Source organism: Echinococcus granulosus (genome assembly GCF_000524195.1).
Source record: "Echinococcus granulosus chromosome Unknown EG_S00132, whole genome shotgun sequence".
Lineage (NCBI taxonomy): Eukaryota > Metazoa > Platyhelminthes > Cestoda > Cyclophyllidea > Taeniidae > Echinococcus > Echinococcus granulosus.
The window spans coordinates 78,192-99,065 of NW_020170512.1; the positions used below are offsets into that span (position 1 = coordinate 78,192).

At 40.1% G+C, this 20,874-nt stretch overlaps 3 protein-coding genes across 3 annotated transcripts in view; 1 reads left to right on the plus strand and 2 right to left on the minus strand. All coding sequences in view use genetic code 11, as the record gives it.

Annotated features, from left to right (window-relative positions):
• Positions 1-469: 469 nt before the first annotated feature.
• EGR_09107 (hypothetical protein) lies at positions 470-1,575 on the minus strand (the record flags this gene model as incomplete). The annotated part of the gene is made up of 3 exons (XM_024498356.1): positions 470-590; positions 672-799; positions 1,462-1,575. 3 exons carry the CDS (start codon positions 1,573-1,575, stop codon positions 470-472), a joined length of 363 nt encoding a protein of 120 aa, XP_024347223.1.
• Positions 1,576-4,882: 3,307 nt separating this feature from the next.
• Positions 4,883-8,880, minus strand: EGR_09108 (Cytochrome c oxidase assembly protein COX11; the record flags this gene model as incomplete). The annotated part of the gene is made up of 6 exons (XM_024498357.1): positions 4,883-5,044; positions 5,119-5,160; positions 5,200-5,331; positions 6,625-6,780; positions 7,823-8,010; positions 8,841-8,880. The coding sequence occupies 6 exons, from the start codon at positions 8,878-8,880 to the stop codon at positions 4,883-4,885; spliced, it is 720 nt and encodes a 239-aa protein (XP_024347224.1).
• A 605-nt stretch (positions 8,881-9,485) lies between these two features.
• The window catches only part of EGR_09109 (Transmembrane protein), a gene marked incomplete at both ends in the record, with an annotated part of 15,239 nt that continues 3,850 nt past the window's right edge, over positions 9,486-20,874 (plus strand). The window contains 8 exons of the mRNA XM_024498358.1: positions 9,486-9,511; positions 9,827-10,089; positions 10,410-10,567; positions 11,707-12,024; positions 14,315-14,414; positions 14,515-14,642; positions 18,003-18,152; positions 19,811-19,913. Coding sequence (XP_024347225.1) covers positions 9,486-9,511; positions 9,827-10,089; positions 10,410-10,567; positions 11,707-12,024; positions 14,315-14,414; positions 14,515-14,642; positions 18,003-18,152; positions 19,811-19,913 — 1,246 coding nt within the window. The remainder of the gene's footprint in view (positions 9,512-9,826; positions 10,090-10,409; positions 10,568-11,706; positions 12,025-14,314; positions 14,415-14,514; positions 14,643-18,002; positions 18,153-19,810; positions 19,914-20,874) is intronic.

Here is a 20,874-nt window from a genome sequence, read left to right on the forward strand (position 1 = left end):
GTTTAATACCCGGCATGCATTGACTAGCCACAATGAGTGCCGCATTTCTGTCAAGGTGCGGAATGGGCCGAGAGGAAAGTGAAGATAGATAAAGAGATGTTCATTCACCCATATTGTTGCCATGGCTTTTTGTGTCTTGATTCGACAGAGAATCTGCAATTCCATAAAAGAAGTTGTTTTCTTCTTCGAAAAGGCATACGAAGAGTGGTCTCTTTGCTAATCGGAGTCTTGATTCTCCACAACAAATTGTAGCAAACTCGGAGGCAGTTTCTTCCCACCGCACTGACGATCTGGTTATATCAACAGTGTCTCGTCTTCTTCACCAGGAAAAGTGAATAGGCAGAGGTGTCTTCGACTATTTCATCCACCTGCACGTTCAGATGGAAGAGAATGGATCCACATTGGATAGATGAGGATAGCAATGAGGAGAAGGCAGGCAGAAAGGATGGACGAAGGATTAAAAAAGCGCCTACTCGTGGAAGTTGGCGATGGGGGTGGTGTAGGTGTTGGCAGAATCGGTGAGGACAGTGACAGTAACGGCAACGACGACGGCGATAATGAATTTGACCGGCGTGAAGGCTCCTCCAATTCTGAATTGCAGCGTTGTTGTTATTGGTGAGGTAATCAGTATTCCACACACGTTACATAGTCAATGGCCCTTGGATCCTCACTTCTCACTAATTGGTGGGCCTCTGTCCTGCTTCGTCGGTGAGGCGCACCGACGGACGCAGTACAGTTGATCGTAGACATACAGGAGGTGGAGGAGGCTAGTCACAAAGATCAGGTCAAATTTATTTACCTGAACACAACACATTATCTAATACATTGGTAGAAGTAAATAACACGAGCTTAAGCAAACGGAGCTTTTACATTTATTAGAAACAGGAGAATTTTTGCTGAAATCATTAGCATTGTCAGAAGGTTTTATGCTTCTGATCCCATTAACTCAGGTGCTTCGTCATTTTTAGATGGAAAATAGCACTTCTTGTTTAAGATTAAAGGTTGAGTGTTTAATCGAGAGGCAACTTTGGGATTCGACAAGCATTCACAGTTTGTGGATATTAATTTGTTGTGGCACTATTAAAATCGTGTTTGCCTAAAATTTCTGGTCTCCAAATGGTACTTCTTAAGGTCTATTCTCTTACGAAAAACAACACTGATTCTTCTCATGAGCTGGTGGATTCGAGAGAATGCTGCTGTTACCAGTGATGAACTATTCTAATAGGAAGATCCATTTTATCCGCTTAAGTTTTGTAGACGAATGACATGTGGAAACAGACTTTATTTATTCATTTTACTTTTCAAATATGTATCTAGATGGGTTTGTCCAATCTCAGCGCGATAATTGGACATGGAAGTGACCACTTATGGGACCACCATAGAAAAGCTGCGACTACCAAAGGGTGTGCTACCTGAAACATTCATTCTTTCACAGAGAAACGCAGCACCAATGTTACCTACACCGGCTGTTGGAAAAGAGGACAAGAGATGTGGTTCCGTAAGAACGCCCCAGGAGAGAGGTGTTGGTACCCTTGTACGCATGTTTTGGTCGTCGGCAGCACTCAAGGCAGTCATTCGAGCATCATGATTAAATCATCAAATGCAGCCTCATGAGTTACCAGAATCCCAGTAAATGGCATGACCTCCTAAATGGCCGTATTCGGCCGTGAAGTACCGCTTTTTGATTAACCTAGACTTTTGCAATTGGGTTCTCATGTTACAACAAGAGAGCTATTTGTGGCAGTGTTTTATCCCACCAAGGGAGCCTTTTTCATTACCCTCTGGGGTGGTTAGACTATTCCAACCAAAATTTACTTACATTCGGAATACGTCCGGACAAAAGTATTGTCTATCCTTGAGCATAGTTTTTCAAATGGACTTCTATCAGACACTGCTTACCTGTGGAGAGAAACGATATTTTGTAATTAGTGACGTGTACTTCAAAAAGTAAAACAAAGCACTTCCATGACTATAATGCTCATGCATGGAAATCACTTCAAGACCAGTCGGGACCGAGGCAGACGTGCGTGCGTTTGAACAACCATGCAGACAACTTTCTGCGAAGAAGTCGCATTTCATGCATTATTTCAATCAAATTTGCGCAAATGTAACAGGTGGTGTGTTAAAAGGAAATACAGATCCCATTTAATGATAGTCGCCACTATATTCGTCAAATCAATCAGGTAAACAACACTGATAAATTTGTCCCTTAATCTCCACTTAATCGACAAAAGATTTTCCAACATCTCAGCAATTAAATGACCCTAAAAGAAAATACAAAGGCAGACTAATCACGCAATGCGGTGTCGGCATGTGGAGCAACCTTGTGAGACGACGTAGCTCTGCCTCTTCAAAGGCACCAAAAACTGCATCGCCTGCTGCTGCGGCGAATAAATCTGTGATGGTTAACTTGAAGCACTACTGGGTCAGACATTCCATTGACAGGTTCCCCAAAGCGCTGTCCACTAACAAGCCGTCTGCCAACGCACTGTGGAGCGTGAGCGAATGTATTTCTATTCAATTCCTCAGATATGGCACCTCGATATTTTGAAAATTATAATTCCCACCAAAAACTAAGAGGGCGGTATTTGTCAATGGAGATGTCGGCCAAACTGATTTTAGTAAAACAACGCATTTAAAGGGCTTTAACGTGTTCGCTGCTAATGTCGCATACATGGCGCACTGATTTTCTAATTCAAGGCTGACTTCTCAAACACTCAACATGTTGTCGTAATAAATCTGTGATAGCCCATGGCCGCACCAAATAGTGTTGTGATGAAGACTAGATGAGTAAGAATGTTCCCGGTCGGGGGAAGAAAATTACATGCGGCAGCAAAAGATATGGACTGTAGTAGTCAGCTTTCCACGTAGACAGATGCTGAAATCGTGCCTGTTAAAGTGAAGTATTTGTTTAATTAGTAATGCAAGTAATACAATCCTCCTCAAGTCGGAATAAGTGTTAGGTGGCCTTGTCCAAAAGGAACAGTTTAGCTAAATACCAAAGTATTTCAGGCCATCAGTCAACACATAATCACGAATGCGACGCAGATTTTAACCAAAATAGTCACCACCTTACAGAGCATTTAGTGGAGAAGCTAATTTATCCAATCAGATTTACTAGGTGAGACACTCCTACAGGTATATATGGCGCATTTTATTGTATGCATTGAAAAATTTGCCGCGCAGGCGTTGGCACCGTTCGAATATCTACCATATCGAAGCTTATTGTCGCATTTGAGTCTGTCCTTCCAACAAAAATCGAGACCAGGATAACAAATGCATCAATTAGTGTGGATAGAAGAAACTCTGAAATTACTACTTACTGACGATTTGTTACAAAAGAGGCCGTATGATTTTCGGTACAGCTTAGTGAAATAAACTCTTGTAACTTGTAAAGACCTGTCAAATGCATGATTTTTTTTATATTCATGGATTGCACAGCAAAGATAGCTATGATTTAGGCTATCGGCACAGTAGCCCTTATCGTCAGCTACCCTTTTTTCTCAAATTTTTAACCCACTCCATCGCATAAACTATCGGCTGAATCCCATGGCGGTTGATATGCCTCGAGCTGGTTTGCTTTACGGACACAGTTAACTTGACAACGAAGCTGCAGAAGCTTCTCTAAAATTTGTTGTATTGAATTTGGATAAGATTGGACCAATTTGATCTCAGTGGTGAGCCAGCTAAAGATAGACGCATAGCATTGGAGAAGACTCTTCGCACCTGGCTAAAGTAGAAAATGATGTACAGCTATTAGCTGGTGGAAGATCAAGAACAGCTTTTAGTAGTATTTTACGCGAATGATTATAAAGCAATTCGTTGGCGAATTCATCAGCTGGGAGGTGAAAGTCACGAAAGCTAAGGAAACGGGCTTCGTTCACGTGCATCTACAGATGACATGAGACTTTAAAGGCGCACCAAGCACTCCCCATTACTGGTTGGCTGACATTGAATTCGAATAAGAACCGACACCTGCGTTTCATCATTATGCCGATGTATCATCGGCTGCCCTTGGACAATTCCTTGCTAGCGTTACCCAACGCACAATTCAATACACGCACCCCTCCATCCCCGCAAGGCTTTTTAATTTTTGAGTGGACATATTTGTTGGATTGTAGGGACAGTGGGTCACCTGATTAAGACCAAACGACTGTCTCCACGATCGGTTGACTCAATGCACCTCAAATGAGTACAAAAAACATTTCTCCCACACTAGCGAATCAATTGAAAGATGGTGCTATTCTCGATCTTGCAAGACCACGCAACATCACTTGCTCCATACAACTGCAAAACTTATCAATGAGGAGACTTCATATCGCACCCTAGGATGGGGAGATATCGCCTGATCCCAATGCTCCTCCGCATTACCTGACAGTTCCTCCCCAAGCGGTGACTTATCTGTTTGACAATGGCATTAAACGATCGCATGAGAAATGGAGTAGGCAGTTGGGGCATAAAGACGAGGTGGGTGGGTGCAGACTTAATTACCTGTTTTTAGGGCCAAAATGGTTTATGGGAGTGAGGTTTGCAATAAGCTCGTTTAATCACTGCGTCCCAGTGACTTCCTAAGCAGGTCAGCAAATCGAAAGGGCGCTGCAAACGACAAAAAAACAATGAACGACTTGTCGATTTATTTCTCACTTGTCAAAGATACTCCTTTCGACACAGGGTGTTAGAGAAACCTCACAGTGACTTCCCTTATAGAAACCAGCTGAAGCATGGGCAAATTACACTTTACATCTCAGGCAAAATACTACCAGTACAAAAATATTTTCCAGAGTAAAGCAAAACGAAATATTGAACTGGAAATATAAAATTATCTGCATGTTATGAAAAAAATACACAGAAAAGGCAAGTCTTGTAATCCCATCAACAAAAATCAGGCGACATCCTCCAGAATGGGTTTTGAGATGCCAGGCACCAGCATTTTCTCTTTCTTGGCCTCAAAAAAGGTGTAATGTAGAGTGAGTCTGTTAGTTCGCATTAAATGTGGATCCTCATCAAATTCTGGATCAAGAAAGAAGAACACGGGCAAATCCACCTATTTGGATGAAAATAATGCTTTTTTACTTATGCCACATAAGTATATATGATATTTAGTGGTTACAAACTGACCTCCTCCCCTGGATTGAGTCTTTGCTCCTCGAAACAGAAGCACTAGAGGAAAATAACGCTTTATTACTGTCTAGATCTTACCTGTATTTTGTTAAAATACTTCGCCGCCTCTATTGGCAATACCGTGTAGGTTGCGATACCAACTATGGGCTTGGATGTTGGGTTTTTTGCTGTATAAAAGGCCAAGGCCGTCTCTCCAGGGACGATCGTTAGCTGAAATTAAATTGAGGTAATATATATGAACTCCCAAGTGGTGAAGTTACTCATGAAAAACAAGCAACCTCATATAATTCAAGATTTTTGGATATGGTAAGAGTTGAATGTATAGGATCAAATCGGTTTCTCGGCAGGAAAAATATCGCAATTAAAGTTATTAGGCAAACTTCAGAAATAATTCCGATTTCAGCATTAAACCTACCGATAACAACTAGAGAAACTACCAAAAAAATTTGCAAAAGATTGGGAAACAGTGCCAATAAAAGACCAGTGACCTTCCACTAAACAGCACATCCTATGACCTCCATTTAACAGGTGAAATCCTTTATCAAGGGAAAAAACCTTCCATAAATAATGAACTAGAAGCAACTTCTAAAAATGATAAATCCGAGACACGAACAATGTCCAAAATCCAGTCGTGCTTCGTTGTCATTCACGGAATACCTCGTAAACATTGGAACTGATGAAATGTACATTCACCACAGGATACACTGTTCTGCGTGAAGCTTTAATTCGTCGTACTACAATTACAATACCCAGTGAAAGAACTACTGCACTAGAGTCCTCACTTCCCATTCCTGTTTGCCTCTTGCAGTTTCCCTAGGAAGATGTAATAAACACATCCCACCGAAATTGATGAGATAAACCTCCACCACCGAATTCCAATATCTCCAGAGCTTTGGTGAAAATTAGCCACATATTATACACTGCTCCCCTGTAGGTCAATGCACAGAAGCAGTCCAAACAAAGTGTTGCTTATGAGGACCGATTTACACTTGTTAAATATGCAGCAGTGCAACAGGGTGTAACCCAAGCCCATTACCTCCTGTGAGTAGTGGAATTTTCGTCGATTCTTCCAAAAAGCCAGGGTCAAAGTGGCCTAGAAGACATGAGACTCAGCAAGAGGCAAGGAGACCGCATCAACTATTTGGTCGCCAGCCTAGTAAGGTCACTAAATAGGGGAGTCAAAATCGTCCATGAAAAATCCCTTACTATGAAAGCCTGAAAGCATGTAATGGTTAAAGAAACAGATAACAATCCAGATGGAAGAGAGATAACGATTTTATGGATATAAAGTGGGGGAGAGAAATAAAACCAGAACTATGCACAGAAAACCCTACTTTTATAAGCCATTCAGAGGTAGCGAGACCGCCCTAAACTAGTCCTATTGAGTCCAAAAAAGCGGTTTAAAACCACATTAAAAAAACACAATTTAAAGAGAATGCTAGAACAGGAAAAAGCAAGTTAGTCTTCAGAAGAATGCTCCAACTCGATAAAACACGAGCCTACCCGCTTTTGCAAGGGCTTAAAACTCCATGCCATGTGTGAATAAGTGTCGGCAGAGAATTCGACAGTGATGCGTCTTTCACGAACCGGTTTCATCCGCGCGATGAAATCAGCGTTTGAGACACGAGCGCCATCTGTGTTTGAGCCCCTTCCACTTTTCTGTGGTGTTAGAAACAGAACAACGTGATTTCATGAAAGTTACTGAGAAACCTTGTGGTAGAAGTGAAACCTATAATTGCGAAAGTTTTTCGGATGACAACATTGCAGCAGGTGGGAACACGTGGCAGTACGGAGACACTATCCCGATTGACTAAAGAAAGCGCACTTCCATCGGAAGGCATAACAAAGGCCTAGCAGCAGAAGTGAGGGCTATGATCAAGAAATTGTGGAAACTAAAAAAACCTTGGAGCACATGACACGAAGTAAAGACCATATGAAGCTAATACAGAACAATTCCTGTAAAAAAGGGGAAGCCTTGCAGAAATGATAAGCTGTTAAAAATTAGCCTTCCAGCGTCACTGTGATAGCATGCCTCCAGTCGTTCATCTTGACAGAGCGATGACCAGTGTCGAGCATCACAGGTGTAAAAAGCAATTTTCAAAAATCGGCGGCTGTGACTGAAGGTTACTAGATACTGAACAAGTATCGTCCCTTTTTCGACAAAGCAAATGAATGTTTCTAAACTTGAACAACTTTAACACGAAATATGGAAGGTTAATTACTAATACTAGAGAAGATAAGAATGAATAGCTGGGAGACTCTAGAAAAATGTATTATAACAAAGAAACCCCAAAAGCATGATGCTAAAATAATCAAATGAAGACCACACAGGACGGCTATCAACAAAGAATCAAATGTGCACATGTCGATAAAAGTATACGAAACAATGCAGTGTTTGCAATGAGGTTATCAGAATGAGGAAAAACTTCGAAGCCGTCAGTTACTGTGGCTAAGTATAAGTCAAATGAAGCCTAATACAAAGCCAAACGCATATCATTCACCACAGGCAGCGTGGAAGGCTATTACAGAATAAAAGTACACATCCTTCTACACTGATTTGCAAAAGGAGTTAGAAAGCAAAATAGCCAGAGCAGAAATAACAAGGAAAACGCAGAAGACCGAATGCAATTTTGAAAAACCGACGAGAAGTCTAAATGTCTACTACATTTATAAGACTGCAGTAAAAAAAATCACCATTTACAGCACAGTAGATGCGATAAAGTGGGACCCCAGCATATCCCAATCCTAGCATAAAAATCCCCAAACCAGTGGAATAGTAGAGAGCGGTTTTTCTGCGATAGTTGTGCGCGTCCTGAGATATTGGACGGAAGACCTGCCTGCAAATACTAATGGATTCAGGGCGAAGATGTCCGAACATAGCAGTGTCAGCTAGAAAAAAAAGTGAATTTGGAGAAAGTTATGCAAGTCACTTAAGTAGAATCCTTTAAGCTAGAGGGGGCGATTAAATCATTCCTAAATGCTATTAATACGTAATAAATGCAATGTACTTCGACGCATCCCTATGCGGGCTATTACCTTGGTATGGCGAATAGACTTATAACTCAGTCAACTCATATTTAGTTCGAAACAAAAGTACCTATGTAACCTGAGGTAACGGCGATGATCTGGCGACAAGAATGTGATCAACGACGGCATCCCAGCTTCGAATAAGTGAACCTCGGCAAGTTACAACCAAACATATTCCACGCACAACCCAGGAGAAAAGCCTACACGAATTACCGTGAAGAGAACTTCGTTGAAATCGGACTCGTATCATTTCAGCGGTAACTGAATAGGCCGGAAGTTTCAGAAGCTGGCAAGTCTGGAGCCTCACTTCTCACTACAATAAACATTCTATCTTCTCCGACAAAAGCTCTAAGGACGTTTGGAAGAGCTTATCTGCTAAAAACCGAGTTCTACTGCGTAAATCTGGGGATTTTGTGTATTTCACTTTACACGAATAATTTTGCCCATTAAGATCCTGAGACTACAAGAAGCTACTCACTTTAAAAAAAATAACGAAAAACTGATTAGCATGCCTCACAATTTCTAGGAAAATACAGCTTCAGCTCGTCAAACCACTGTTGGCCCCTATTACATAATCGCATCCAATTCACTAACAAACAGAACATCTCGTCCACTCATACTCCACCATTGCCCTTTTAACAAGATATAATTATAAATATACATAACATTTACGTCTCGCCAGATTTTGTAACATACGCACACTATGATGCTGGGACAGGAGCACTCCGGCATGGACCCTTGGTTTTCAAAAGTTGACCCTGACTTAAGGAATATCTAAAATGCCACGCATTGTAATTAATATATCAGAATATCGATAAGGATAATGCGAAAAGCACCTAGGCAGGTTAGGTTTTCTACTTTTTATTCAAATAATTTTATTTCAGAATCCTATTTCAAGACAATGAATGCGCATTTACCACCTAGAAATTATTTGCTCACACGACATTTCTTTAAGATCATACATTTTGTATCCCGAGCAGCTAGAGTCTAACTCTTTTTAGCTTCAGTCGAAAAAAAACTACTTGTAAAACTCAGTCTGTAGAAAAAATATTTCGCAAAATAACATGTCAAGGCTATTTTTTGGCCTATTTTTTATTTAGCTTTGTAAAAAACCTTTTTTGAATCTTGCACAAATTCGTGTGCGTATTTTGTTGGTTAAACATACGAGATCCACGCTCGCTTTAAATCAATGCAATGTACTTTTTAAAACAGAATTATAATTAAGTTTAACGTTTTTTAGTTTTATTTTTACGTTTGACACCTTTTTCCTGACGATTTTTACTTCTCGCTACCGACTCTACTTTATGGTCACACGGGGCGGCATTTTCGATTTCAGGATGGGGTACCAGCGGGACCTTGAGACGTGAGTTTTCTTTTTATGCTGTTTAAGAAGTTTATATTAGCAGTCGATTCCCTTCCACACCGTGTCTTTTAAGACACTTCACTTTTGCATAATCTCCTACCGTAACTTTTCCTTGAAATTTGGTGTGGCCTTTTGATAGTCCTAATTTTGTGACTTCATTTAATTATTTGCTCGGTTACTCGTCTTTATTATTCACGTAAACTTTTTACGAAGATTCTCGGCCCATTTGGTGTGATTTCATAACAAACTTGCTTCTTTGCCTTTGGTTTTCCTTGCTCAATGCGGGGTTTTTATTTTCTTTTTCCGTTTATTTAGCACTGTGCATATGCATTTGTACTCAGTGAAAAAGGTGCATGTTTTCTCCTGCATCCTCATCTTCATGACCATTATGTTCCTCTCAATCACTGCTGGCATCTTGGGTCCGTCGGTGCTGACGCGCAACAATCACTACGCTACTAAAATTCTCCCAGAAGAACGAACTATTTACAACGGTTTCTACAAGGTTACTTCTGACCCTGTGATGCTCTTTCAGAGGGAGATTTGGTTTTCCTCCGTCATCCACCAAGAGAACCCTAACGGTAAACTTATTTAAGACCGTTTTTCAATCATTTCTACCACCGAAATGTCTCACGAAGTGGTTGAGCATGCCATTGACGTGATGTGGTTGGATTTTATTAGTTTAATATGTAGATTTTATGGCTTTACTTGCAAGAAATTTCTTTCGTCAACACACGCACGCGCCGTTGTCTCGCGCAAGAGTACCCGGACTGGATTAGCCTACGATGTGCGACACACCTGTCACTACTACGCCTAGTACATCTACATTTGCATTTCTCCAATGTTGAAATGTCGGCATCCTAATCTGATTTAGCGGTTTTCTTTTTCCCCTCTAATTCAGCCTTTATGTCGATTCCGGTTACCGTAAACATATCGGTAATGTGTCGAACGTATCCAAAGGACATGCGAAATGAAGGCAATTCAGATCCTGGCGCCGGAGAAGTATTGTCTATCGTTACGTATCAGAGAAATACGATGCTCTTTTGCAACAACGGGAAGGTATCGTTTTGCTGAAGGAATACTAGTAGTGTGACTTTTTGTTAACCATCTTTGAAGGGTTAGGTGTAAATTTTGGCAGCGTTAATGCGATAATTATCCAGCCTAAAAACCTTCTTAATCAGTATGAAATATTACTAAGTACCTTTATTTCCATGTGATTCTTGCACATGTAATGTACTGATTAACTTAACGACAGAGATGTTTTTTTGCTTGGACCGCCAACTTAATGGCTTAAGCTAAAAATTTTGTGTACTCCACATGGTCCTATTGTTGTCACAAATTAGTGCTAACGTCTTAGAACTAATGCTCTTTCTAGAAGTTAAGATGCATTTGCAATCCCTCAGTCGCCCTTTTTTCAGTTGGTATGATCTGTTGATTTTAAAGTGTGCTTCCTCAAACTAACATGTATACTTCGCTGTGTTTATGAAAAGTGAAGATAAGAATAAACCAGCTAATGATCTTTGCAGTCAATTGGCTCTGAAAAAATCCTACTCAGTCATTACCTTAAAGCCGGTTTAATAACGACGCATGATTTTCGTCTGAGCAATGATGGAGCCACTGGTCAAATCACGATATAAAGAGCCACCCTTTCATGAACAACGCCTCCAGTTCCTATTGGTAGTATATGGTCTGACCGACGATAAGTCCTCCATCATCTGCTTGTCGGGTAAGGTGGAGCACAGCGGATAAATCCTCACCGTTCTTCCTACAAATGGTGCGTGTGTGCTACTCTCAGCTGCATGGAATGATGTAGCCAGAGAAGTCTGTGCTCTTATAATAACATTGAATAATTACAGAAAGCTTCTGAAGTATTTTGGTTGTTGGAATAATCATTGAAACCAACAATCAAAGCATTTTTCAGAATCACGAACTTTCTGTAAATTCCATTTTTATGGTATTTGGTATCTGGAAACCAAAAGAGTGGCCTAGATCAACCAACTTCGTCCCTTTCACTTTGTTTCCCAACTCTTCCATCTTCGATGCGATCTCCTTTTTAAAAGCGCTACGTTTATCCCTGAGTAATTCATCATTTGAATTACATTATTATCTAGAGTCACCTGATTTCGAGCAGTAGCAAACTTTCGGTGAAATTCACATCAGTAGTAATTTTTGTGTTGAAGAAGCTTCATTTTTTATAGGCATGCAACGAGCTGCAGCTAGTTCATCTTGCCCTGCTGAATTGCACGGCTTACACTTTCAAAGTGAGGTTCTTTGGTCTTCGTCCGCAAAACAATGTGGAACAAGAAGGCGACGGTGGTAACCTGGCCCATGATGCGGACGATATGCACGAAGCCGCAATGAAGCTGAAAATGGCGGATGCTGAGGCCGAGAAACCACTTATTCCCGCCTTCGAGATTACGGAAATTGAGTTCATTACACAGACGCACAATGCCACTTTTAGTTACTTTGAGCTACTCTTGCGATTTGTCGCTTTTCTGGCAGCTTTCGGACTCTTGGTGAGTTGACGCTTTAATGCTGGAGCTGATTTAGCTTCACTTCTGAAATAAGGTCTCCCTCGGATACAACCCAACATTTATCTACTGGAATTGTTTTTGAGCGTGGACTTTAAATTAGATGCTTTTAATGGGTTTTCCGTTTGGCTAAGTTTTTATGCTAAGTGAAAAACACTTAATTCGCCTATTGGCTGATTTGAAGTTCCGTGTTTCTCTAAAAGGCGCTTATGAGCATTCGAGCAAAAAATGTTAAGCGTGCCAAGTAAGGTTCATTTAACATTAACTGCCAGCGTCACGCATAGGTGACGTTGCTATTTTCTTACCTTAGGCGTCGCGAAAACGTGCCATGCTTTTAATGGGTTTATAACAACTCTCTGCACAGAACTGTGTCACAAATAGACTGGCTGTTTGAAATAGTTAAGGTGCAGGTTTATCTTTGTCTGAGAGGGATGATCACACTTCATTGTTGGAGCGGAAGGACTTGAAATAAACGTGCAGTTTATGCGCGGTAGTGATGGTCGATTTGTCTCTGCTACCTTGGTAGCAATGAATTAAGGGGCGACTTTTAGGCTGTTGCGGAGGTACGCTACCACTTGTGTAAGCATTATTCATATCGAGGCCTTTTTTCGCAAAACAAGTGACAAGTAAATGGAGCTGTTTTCAAGCATAATCGACTAATCGTGCTAGAAAATGAGCCAAGGTGCTCTGTTTGATTTTAAGGCCGACCATAAGTTAGGCTGCCTTTGTGTTATCTTCTGATATCTGCGTCTTGAGTTTTCGAATTTTATAAATCAAGCTTTAAGATCCGAAGGTTTTAATTAACTTTTTACTTATTTAGAAGCCAGTAAGGATCAATTCCAAACATTTCTTTAATAAAGCAATTTTAGGTGTCTTCGTTCAAGGTCTGAAAAATTAATATATATATTAGGTTTTACCCTCATTGGGTGACCAAAAAGATCGTGTAGTTTTTCCGGCATAAATCACTTCAATGTCTTGTAATGACTTGTAAAATGCATTGGTTTTTTATGGGTACACATTACAGGGGATAAATGAATGACTGCTGATTTATCAGTACGGTACTATTTATCGTTCTCTCTGCCACTTTTCTCCCATTTCTGATACATCAAATATTCGCTCAACCTGATGGATATCCGTTGAGCTTGTCTGCTTTACAAGCCGAATCTAACTCGCTTCTAAAGCTTTCTGTATGGGCTTTGGAGAAAGTTTAGTGTACAATAGCGGAACGCATCTCCCAGAAACAGTTTAACAAGTTGCCTTAATCGACGGATTACTCAAAAGTAGTTGCATCACCTTCTGGAAGATTCTCCATTCCTGGTCATTAAGAATAAGAGAAGGTTATGTAAGTTAATTATCTGGGTGTCATACGCCATGCATTAAGAAATGGCAGTAAACTTGGAAGAACACTAGCTTGTTGTTCACTCTTGTTATGCACCTTCTAAAAACATACCGTGTTGGCCGATTGAACTGTGATGCAGTAATGGCTTCGTTAAGTTAAAGGACCCCTACCACTACACTTCCAAGGCGAGCATCGCTACATCCCCAAACATTTACGACTGAAATCTTAATGCGACTCGATGTGAAAGCCAAGCTACTATAGAAATAGCCGGGCCTAGTAAATTATGAGTCGGAAGGAAGGGCTGCTCTTATAGGACGACGAAAGGCTCTATAATGCCAAACTCGCTCAGTAAGAAGACTCTGAACCGATGGTTGATTACTTTTGAGCAACAAATAAGTCAGTTGAATTCAGTGTATCTGTGTTGGCGATTGTGGACAAGCCCATTCATGCTTAGTTTAGCATTCCATCATGTGTGATGTTTTATTTCATTTGGGAGTCATCACCTCTGATATTCTACTTCCCTTATTATTTTTTTGGGTGTAGGCTCGTAGGTATCATTATACCCCATTGCATTCAGTGGAGGCTTATGACGAAGTCTTGAATGGGTAAACGGAACTGTTTTAGAAATGCGCACCATTGTAGACAACCTGGTGTAAGGTGGGAATATAAGTTGAGTTTAAAGTGTCAGATAATTATGATGTCACTATGACACTGGCGAAACGACTTTAGTTTTGGTCAAAGACGAGCTACTCATTGGACTCTAAATTTAAATTTGTGGGGAGAATTGTTGTGTAATCATTTTTCCTCGTCTTTGTGATGGTGATTCCCTGCGCTAAAAAGGGCTCAGAATTTCGTCAAATTGCATTTGAGAGCTGAATTGTATTCTTAGCTACTTGCATCAGTGGTACTTCCGCATTTCATTTCTCTAATCTGCAGGGTAGCTTCTGCGTATCTATGCGATCCTTTGGGTGGAAATACTGGACCATTGAACAGAAGTTTACCGTAGTACTCCTCATTCTCCTTCTTTTCTTCTACAGTAAGTTTGATTTGACTTGAATGGACCGCTGTTCCCATCTTACAGCGTAACTAAAATTTCAAATGCTCCACAAAGTGGGAAAATCTCTTTTTTGGTCTAGATCCCCTCCATCCACTGATGTATCTTCTGTCTGGTTGGATTCCACAGGCTCTGGACGGTTTCTTTCAAGTCTCCTTTTACGCTTTTCTGCTCCTCTTCTGGCTGTGTGTCTTTGATGCCCTACGAGTGGTGAGTGACTAGAAAGTACCGAAAATACATGAAACGAAACTTTTTTTTTCTTTTTCTTAGGTTTGGACTTCATTTGATTTTTTGCAACACGACGTTTATTGACGCCTTGTTCACTGGTATATTAATCATCTATGTACCAAGCCCAGCCTACTTATTAAATACATCCTCCTCGATTTCCCCCACCTCGATCCATCCGTTTATCCTTCTGTCGTGAATCCACCCACCCACGCCTCTATTATAGCTCTTTTTATAGATTCAGACATTTTGGTTTCATTCACCTTCATCCGCTTCACTTAAAAGAAACATCACCAAAAGGTGTAACTTGTGCGCATGTACTCCCGCTGCCGCCTACCATCTCATTCTGATTAAGGGTGTCTCGACTGTCCCAAGTCAGTTCAGTGTTATGGAAGAGCAGAAAGCTCATAACTGTCGATCACATAATTAGAGCTATATGTAACCACTGGGGAAATTTTACACGGCAAACTGAATGCCGGCGTATGTACTAGACATCATTTCAGATACAACATGAATCAAAATCCTCACTATCTCTGTCTGCATTCACTTGCAGGCCTTCATTCACTGTCACGTCAGAATTTAGGCAAAATTGCTCCACGTTTCATTTTCAAGAACACACAGCAATTATTCACTATGTAGCAGTTTGATAATCATCGGTTTTAATCACTTATCAACTTCATGTATGCTTTTGCGTGAAATCATTCTTTTGTATCGTCGATGTCAACAGTCGCCACTGTTTTGATTGCTTCACTTTAAGTATCGCCTTATTTTTAATTGCTTCGGTACTAAAATTTGCATCATTTACTCGTCAACATTTTTTGGTGAGTTCTTGGAAAGTTATGTCATTTGTTTTTCATAAAGTTTTCCAGCTTTTGTCTAAATTTGCATTCCATTTCGCCAAAAAAGCTATTTTTGAATGGTAAAAGTAGACAACTTCATGGGTTTTTGTGGACAATTTGTTTTAAATTGCTTCTTTATACTTTGCCTCAATGTTTGATAGCGATTTCATTTCGCTTCTTCTGTTTTACGTCTTTTTTAGTTATTTTCAGCAACAGAGCATGTTTTAACGCGGCCTTGGAAATGTATGATCGTATTTCTTTCATACACTTGCCTCGTTTTATGCAGGTTTTCGAATTGCGCCTTTTTGGTGCTCCTTTTTGAAACAAGGCGAATAAGGGTGTTTGGGTTTTTTAAACTGGTTTACTCATTCACCTATGCCTTTAATATTTTAATAAGCTTCTCATCAATTTACAATTTGTTTGCGATAAAACACATCGTTAGACGCTAAAGCTACCCTGTTTTTAAGTAAAGTTATTTTGAATTAGTTTATTCCTTCTAAATTAACAATTTGGTTCACTTTATTTGCTCTTCCGCCTTTTGCATCTTTCTTCCCTTAAGAAAGGCAAGACCAGAAATGATCAAATAAGAGCTGTGGGGCTTAGGTTGATTGCGATCCTCTTTTCTTTATTCAAAACAATTGCTTGACTTCCTTTAAAGAACAACAATACCAGTGGAAACTTTTCTTGGGATTGAATGGGAAACCTTTTAATACAGTTTACATGCTACAGTCTGAGCAAATTATTTGACATTGTTAATTAAATACATTCTAAAACAGAGTTTTGGTTATGCTCTCCAAAAGTGGGAGTTTCGAGCACAATGGCTATTATTTGGCTTTTTGAAACATTCCTCAGCCAGAAATCTCTTGGTCATCTCTCTGCGATAGCTCCTTGGATGGATATTTGCCAACTTTATGGGTCAAAGCTACGAAAAAGTGGGATTTTGGTTTTAGCACATCCTTGTTAAATATATTTCTCGCTGGAATTTCATTTTAGATGACGCTAACTTAGCTTAAATGTTTTAACTTAGGCGGGTAACGGCCTTGTTCTGTAGGGTAACTATATTTTTTGATTGTTTTTTAATAATCAAACTTAACTAACTGCAGAAAACTTAAGGCTGTGGGATGGGTGGTGGGTGGGTCGTTTGGAGTGGCCATGATTTTTGGTTTGCTTTAAAAACGTTAAAATACAAAGGCCCTTTATCATCATAAGTTCCTTCAGCCAGTGAACAACTTGGATTGCACGGTGTACTGAGCTATGTGAAAGCAGCAATGAACAAATTTATGGTCTTTGAGGCTCATGCCATTTGTTACCGCACTGCGCATTGGATTCTGTTGCCTAGTTTTTATTACTTCCGCCCTCCAGCTAAGTTAGTTGCTAACGTTTCGTTTAATCATTCCCGTTATGCATGTTTGAAAGTTGGTCTTAGAAACTTTGCCTCAAACATTTTTAATCACTGGTGGCAAGTAGTTTTTCATGGTCAAGAAGGCGGATTTTCCTGAACGCGGTGCATCTCTCTGAATAATTCATCAATGAGATTAAGTTCTTTTAAGTACATCAGCGTGATACTTTCTGCTGCCACTTATAACACCTTCCCCAAGCGCTATTTAAAAAAGTATGCAAGCAATTTATGTAACTGTCATCGAGTTTACTCGGCCTGGGAAGCAAACAAGTGCAAACCCCATCATCCAATATTTCAGAATAAGAGAGTTCAAAATATCTGAAAAGGAGTACAGGGCACGAAATAATACCGCCCCGATAGACTGGTGCATTACCCGTCTATGCCTTATTATGCATCCTTATAAGCATTCACACGCATTTCATGTCTCGCTGAGTTACAAGGAGTCGTTGCACCGAACTCTACTGGAAGCCACACAAACTTCTTTGGTCACTCCGTAGTTACTATTTCAGGAATTGTTGCGCATTTTAAAACCAAATTGGCGCGCTGCAAAACTGTGTCATTATATGAATTACCACCGCAATGGCAAACGAAGGGAAAGGTACTACATAGTTTCACGGATTGAGTTTCTTTGCTGCTGGTGAGTCATTTTTTTTCTATCACAGTCCTTCGGAGAAAGTAAAGTGATCAAATGGCAAACTTGAGTAAAAGATGAATGTTTAATGAAGCTGGCTAAATAAATTAACTATTCAAAAGCAAACCGTTAAAACTCGCCATTCGACTGGCATATTCTCTCAGTTGTTACTACCGTGGAAGATCTCATTGTTTCTGCTTCTACTCTTCCCTTCATCTAAAACTGCTATTATACACTGAACTGGCGAAGGAAAGTCGAAAACGTGCATTAGCACGCCAACTTCATCGAGTTATCAATCTCAGGGGATATTATACTGCTCTATTCTGGTGGTCCCGTGAACCTTCACAAAGCGGGCTTCAGCTCTCACATTAAATTTGTTTAATGAACTGGTCAAAGGAGGTCTACTATAATTCAATGTTTGATTATCCAGTAGTCAAATCCAGACAGAATCTCTTTCAGTTTTTTCTTCCTTTCAGGCTGACAGATCATGCTGTCGGTTCTACTGCTTACGCCTCATTATTCCAACCCTAATTTGGCTCGTCTTCGTAACATTTAACGGCTGGGTCGTGCATTCGGAGTATTGTGATCCTCTCTTCTATCTCCTCCACCACTCAGTTGCTATCCAGGTGGGTTCGGGCTCTAGCTTTCAAATCGGAATAAATGAATTATGGGAACATGATACTTGGTGATGCTTTTCGTATGACCTAATAATTCCGTCAATGAAGTTATATTTTTCAACAAGTCAAAAAGGTTCTTTGCCTCTGAAATGTGCGTGAACTGGTAATTAGCATGTATATTTAGCAAATCCCATAAATTAAACCGAATTGGAATTTCTCCTTTTTCCCATTTGTGGGATGCACAGCTGAGCCGAAAAAAAATAGGTGTATATTAGGGTATTATGCAACTTAAGAATGGATCTTCGAAGTTCTAATTTTAGCCATTCCAGAACTGTTCGTCGAGCAGGTGCCTGTTTAATAAATCCAGAAACAAATTTAGTTAGGTCCTGATTATTTCATAATTTGGGTCTAATGTTAACTCCAAAATAAACTAAAATTTAATTGAATTTTGAAGATTTGTGTCGACGATGTGGTGATGTTCATCAAGATACAGCTGGTGCATTGAATTGTAAAGTTGACTGGTCGTTCAGCGGATTGTCTTTCTATTTTTGGAATCCAGTATTACACAAAATGCATCTCTGAACGTTTAACGCTCTTGTCAATCTTGTTCAGTGGTGGGCTTGGGTTGTCGTTAGCGATGCTTTTTTCATGATTTAGAATGGTTGTCAGTTTTAAGAAAAGCAAACTGGGCTCCTCTTTTGATTAAAAAGTGATCGGAGTTGGAGTTTGGGGAATAGAAAATCGGTTCGTCATTTGAGGCTAAGTTGCTGCCCAACAAAGCCCAGTAAAGATCTTTTTAATAAACTTCCCCATTATGTGATGTTTGAGAGTGCGTCTTCCACTTTTACTTGTGTAAAATAAGTCATAGCGGTATGTAATGTGTATGGTTGCAATGTTTCTCTTCGAGTTTTTTTATTGGTGTGTGCACTTATGTGTGCCTCTCGAAAACTCCAACGAAGCCGGTCTTGTGGCAATTTTTAATTGCAATTAGTGATCCCTCTGGAAAGTTTAAAGTGGATCCATTTGAGGTCCACTGTCAGCAAACTACACGGAAGGCACCTATCTTGAGGTTAACTTTTTGCAGCTACACTGATCTCACTTAATCCTTTAATTGTATCGTTCCCAATTCCTTACAGTATGGATCAGTAGCAGCTCCTTATATCTTTTTATAACTTCACTGTTTTCATGCCATCGTTATACGTTCTCCTTGTGCAGAGGATTAGGCTCGTTCATTTCCATTTCTACGTTACCGAATGTCGTACACACTTTAAATCATTAGAACAGCGATTAGCCTCTTTTGGAATGTAGAATGTAATGGTATTTTCCGCATACGGTTAAATTTTTCCTTCTTGCTCCGCCAATGTTACCACTGCAACCTTTGGGTTATTTCAGGAGTTGCTACTAGTTACGCAAGCCTGAAAGTCGCTTTATTATAATCGCATAGAAGGGCTGGGAAACTTGTGGTATGGACTTTTGATCGTGGAGGTCGATTCGTGGGAGATGGAAAGGTATATTTATCATGGGCACTGTTTTTACCGTAATTGTGCTGCACCACTCTGATTATCAGCACAGCTGGCCACAACTCCTGCATGGTTCGTTTTTTAATTGTGCTATTGAAAAGCTACGCTGGGTCGCTCAGTGGCTTACCTGTGTGTTTTACACCATAGGTCTTTCTAGCACTTCTGGGGGTTTTGGCTTTCATCTACCTCCTCTACTTTTTCATCCTCCTCTTCCGCTCGTACTCCGAATTGCGATCGATGCCTTACTATAGTAAGTCCTCCACAGTCATCATTCTTATAGTTTGCTAAATCTATGTTTTGCAGTACAGTAGGTATTCAGCTCGATTACTCTCATACTCGAGAGGACGTCTTAACTTTGCTTGAAAATACCTCTACCTTATCACCGGTAATTCTTTTATTAAACATAGTTATAGCCTAGGCCGCGTTTTGTTAATTACTGGATGCTTATTTGAAAAGGTGTTTAAATTTGGGTTGCCTTTTCCTATTTTTTCTTGGAGTCGCACACAAATTGTCATCCTCTAGTAATGCACTATTCTAAGCATGTTCATTTGTATCGTGAATCATTATCCCCTGTTCACTATTAAAGTGTTTTATTTAATTTTCTTTGTTTATAAAGTGGTAGTTGTGGCTTTGTCTGGAAATGCATCTCATGATAACTGTGATCGGAGGATTGATTTTATGACATGGAATTATCTTGATGGTTTCCGGACTTATGCACACGAAAGAGTGTTTCTGGTAGTCTGATTTAATATCTTTATTTAAATGCTAATCGTGCTGCTCTTCAAAAGTTAGTCCTTTCTTCATTTCGTTACAGTATGATTGGATATGGTTTCCCAAGCAAAATCCATTTATTAATCCAGTGTTTCTACTTTACCTGGCCCGAAAGCATATGTTAATACGATTGTGTTGCATCTAGGAATAAGCAGCAAATGTGTTGTGTTAACTGCAGATGCTGCAGTCATTTCTTGGGGCAGTCGAGACACCCTTAATCAAAATGAGATGATAGGCGGCAGCGACAGTGCGTGCGCATATGCTACATCTTTTGGCGATAAATTAAGCTTCTTTTAAGTGGAGGTCTAATACCCAAACATAGGTATATCTACCCGTGTCGACAGAATATTTCCAGAGCAATACGATACGGCGATGACACACTTGGCCACCCAGCAGTAACACATTTGAACGGTTTGAATATGAACGTTCCAACGATGGCC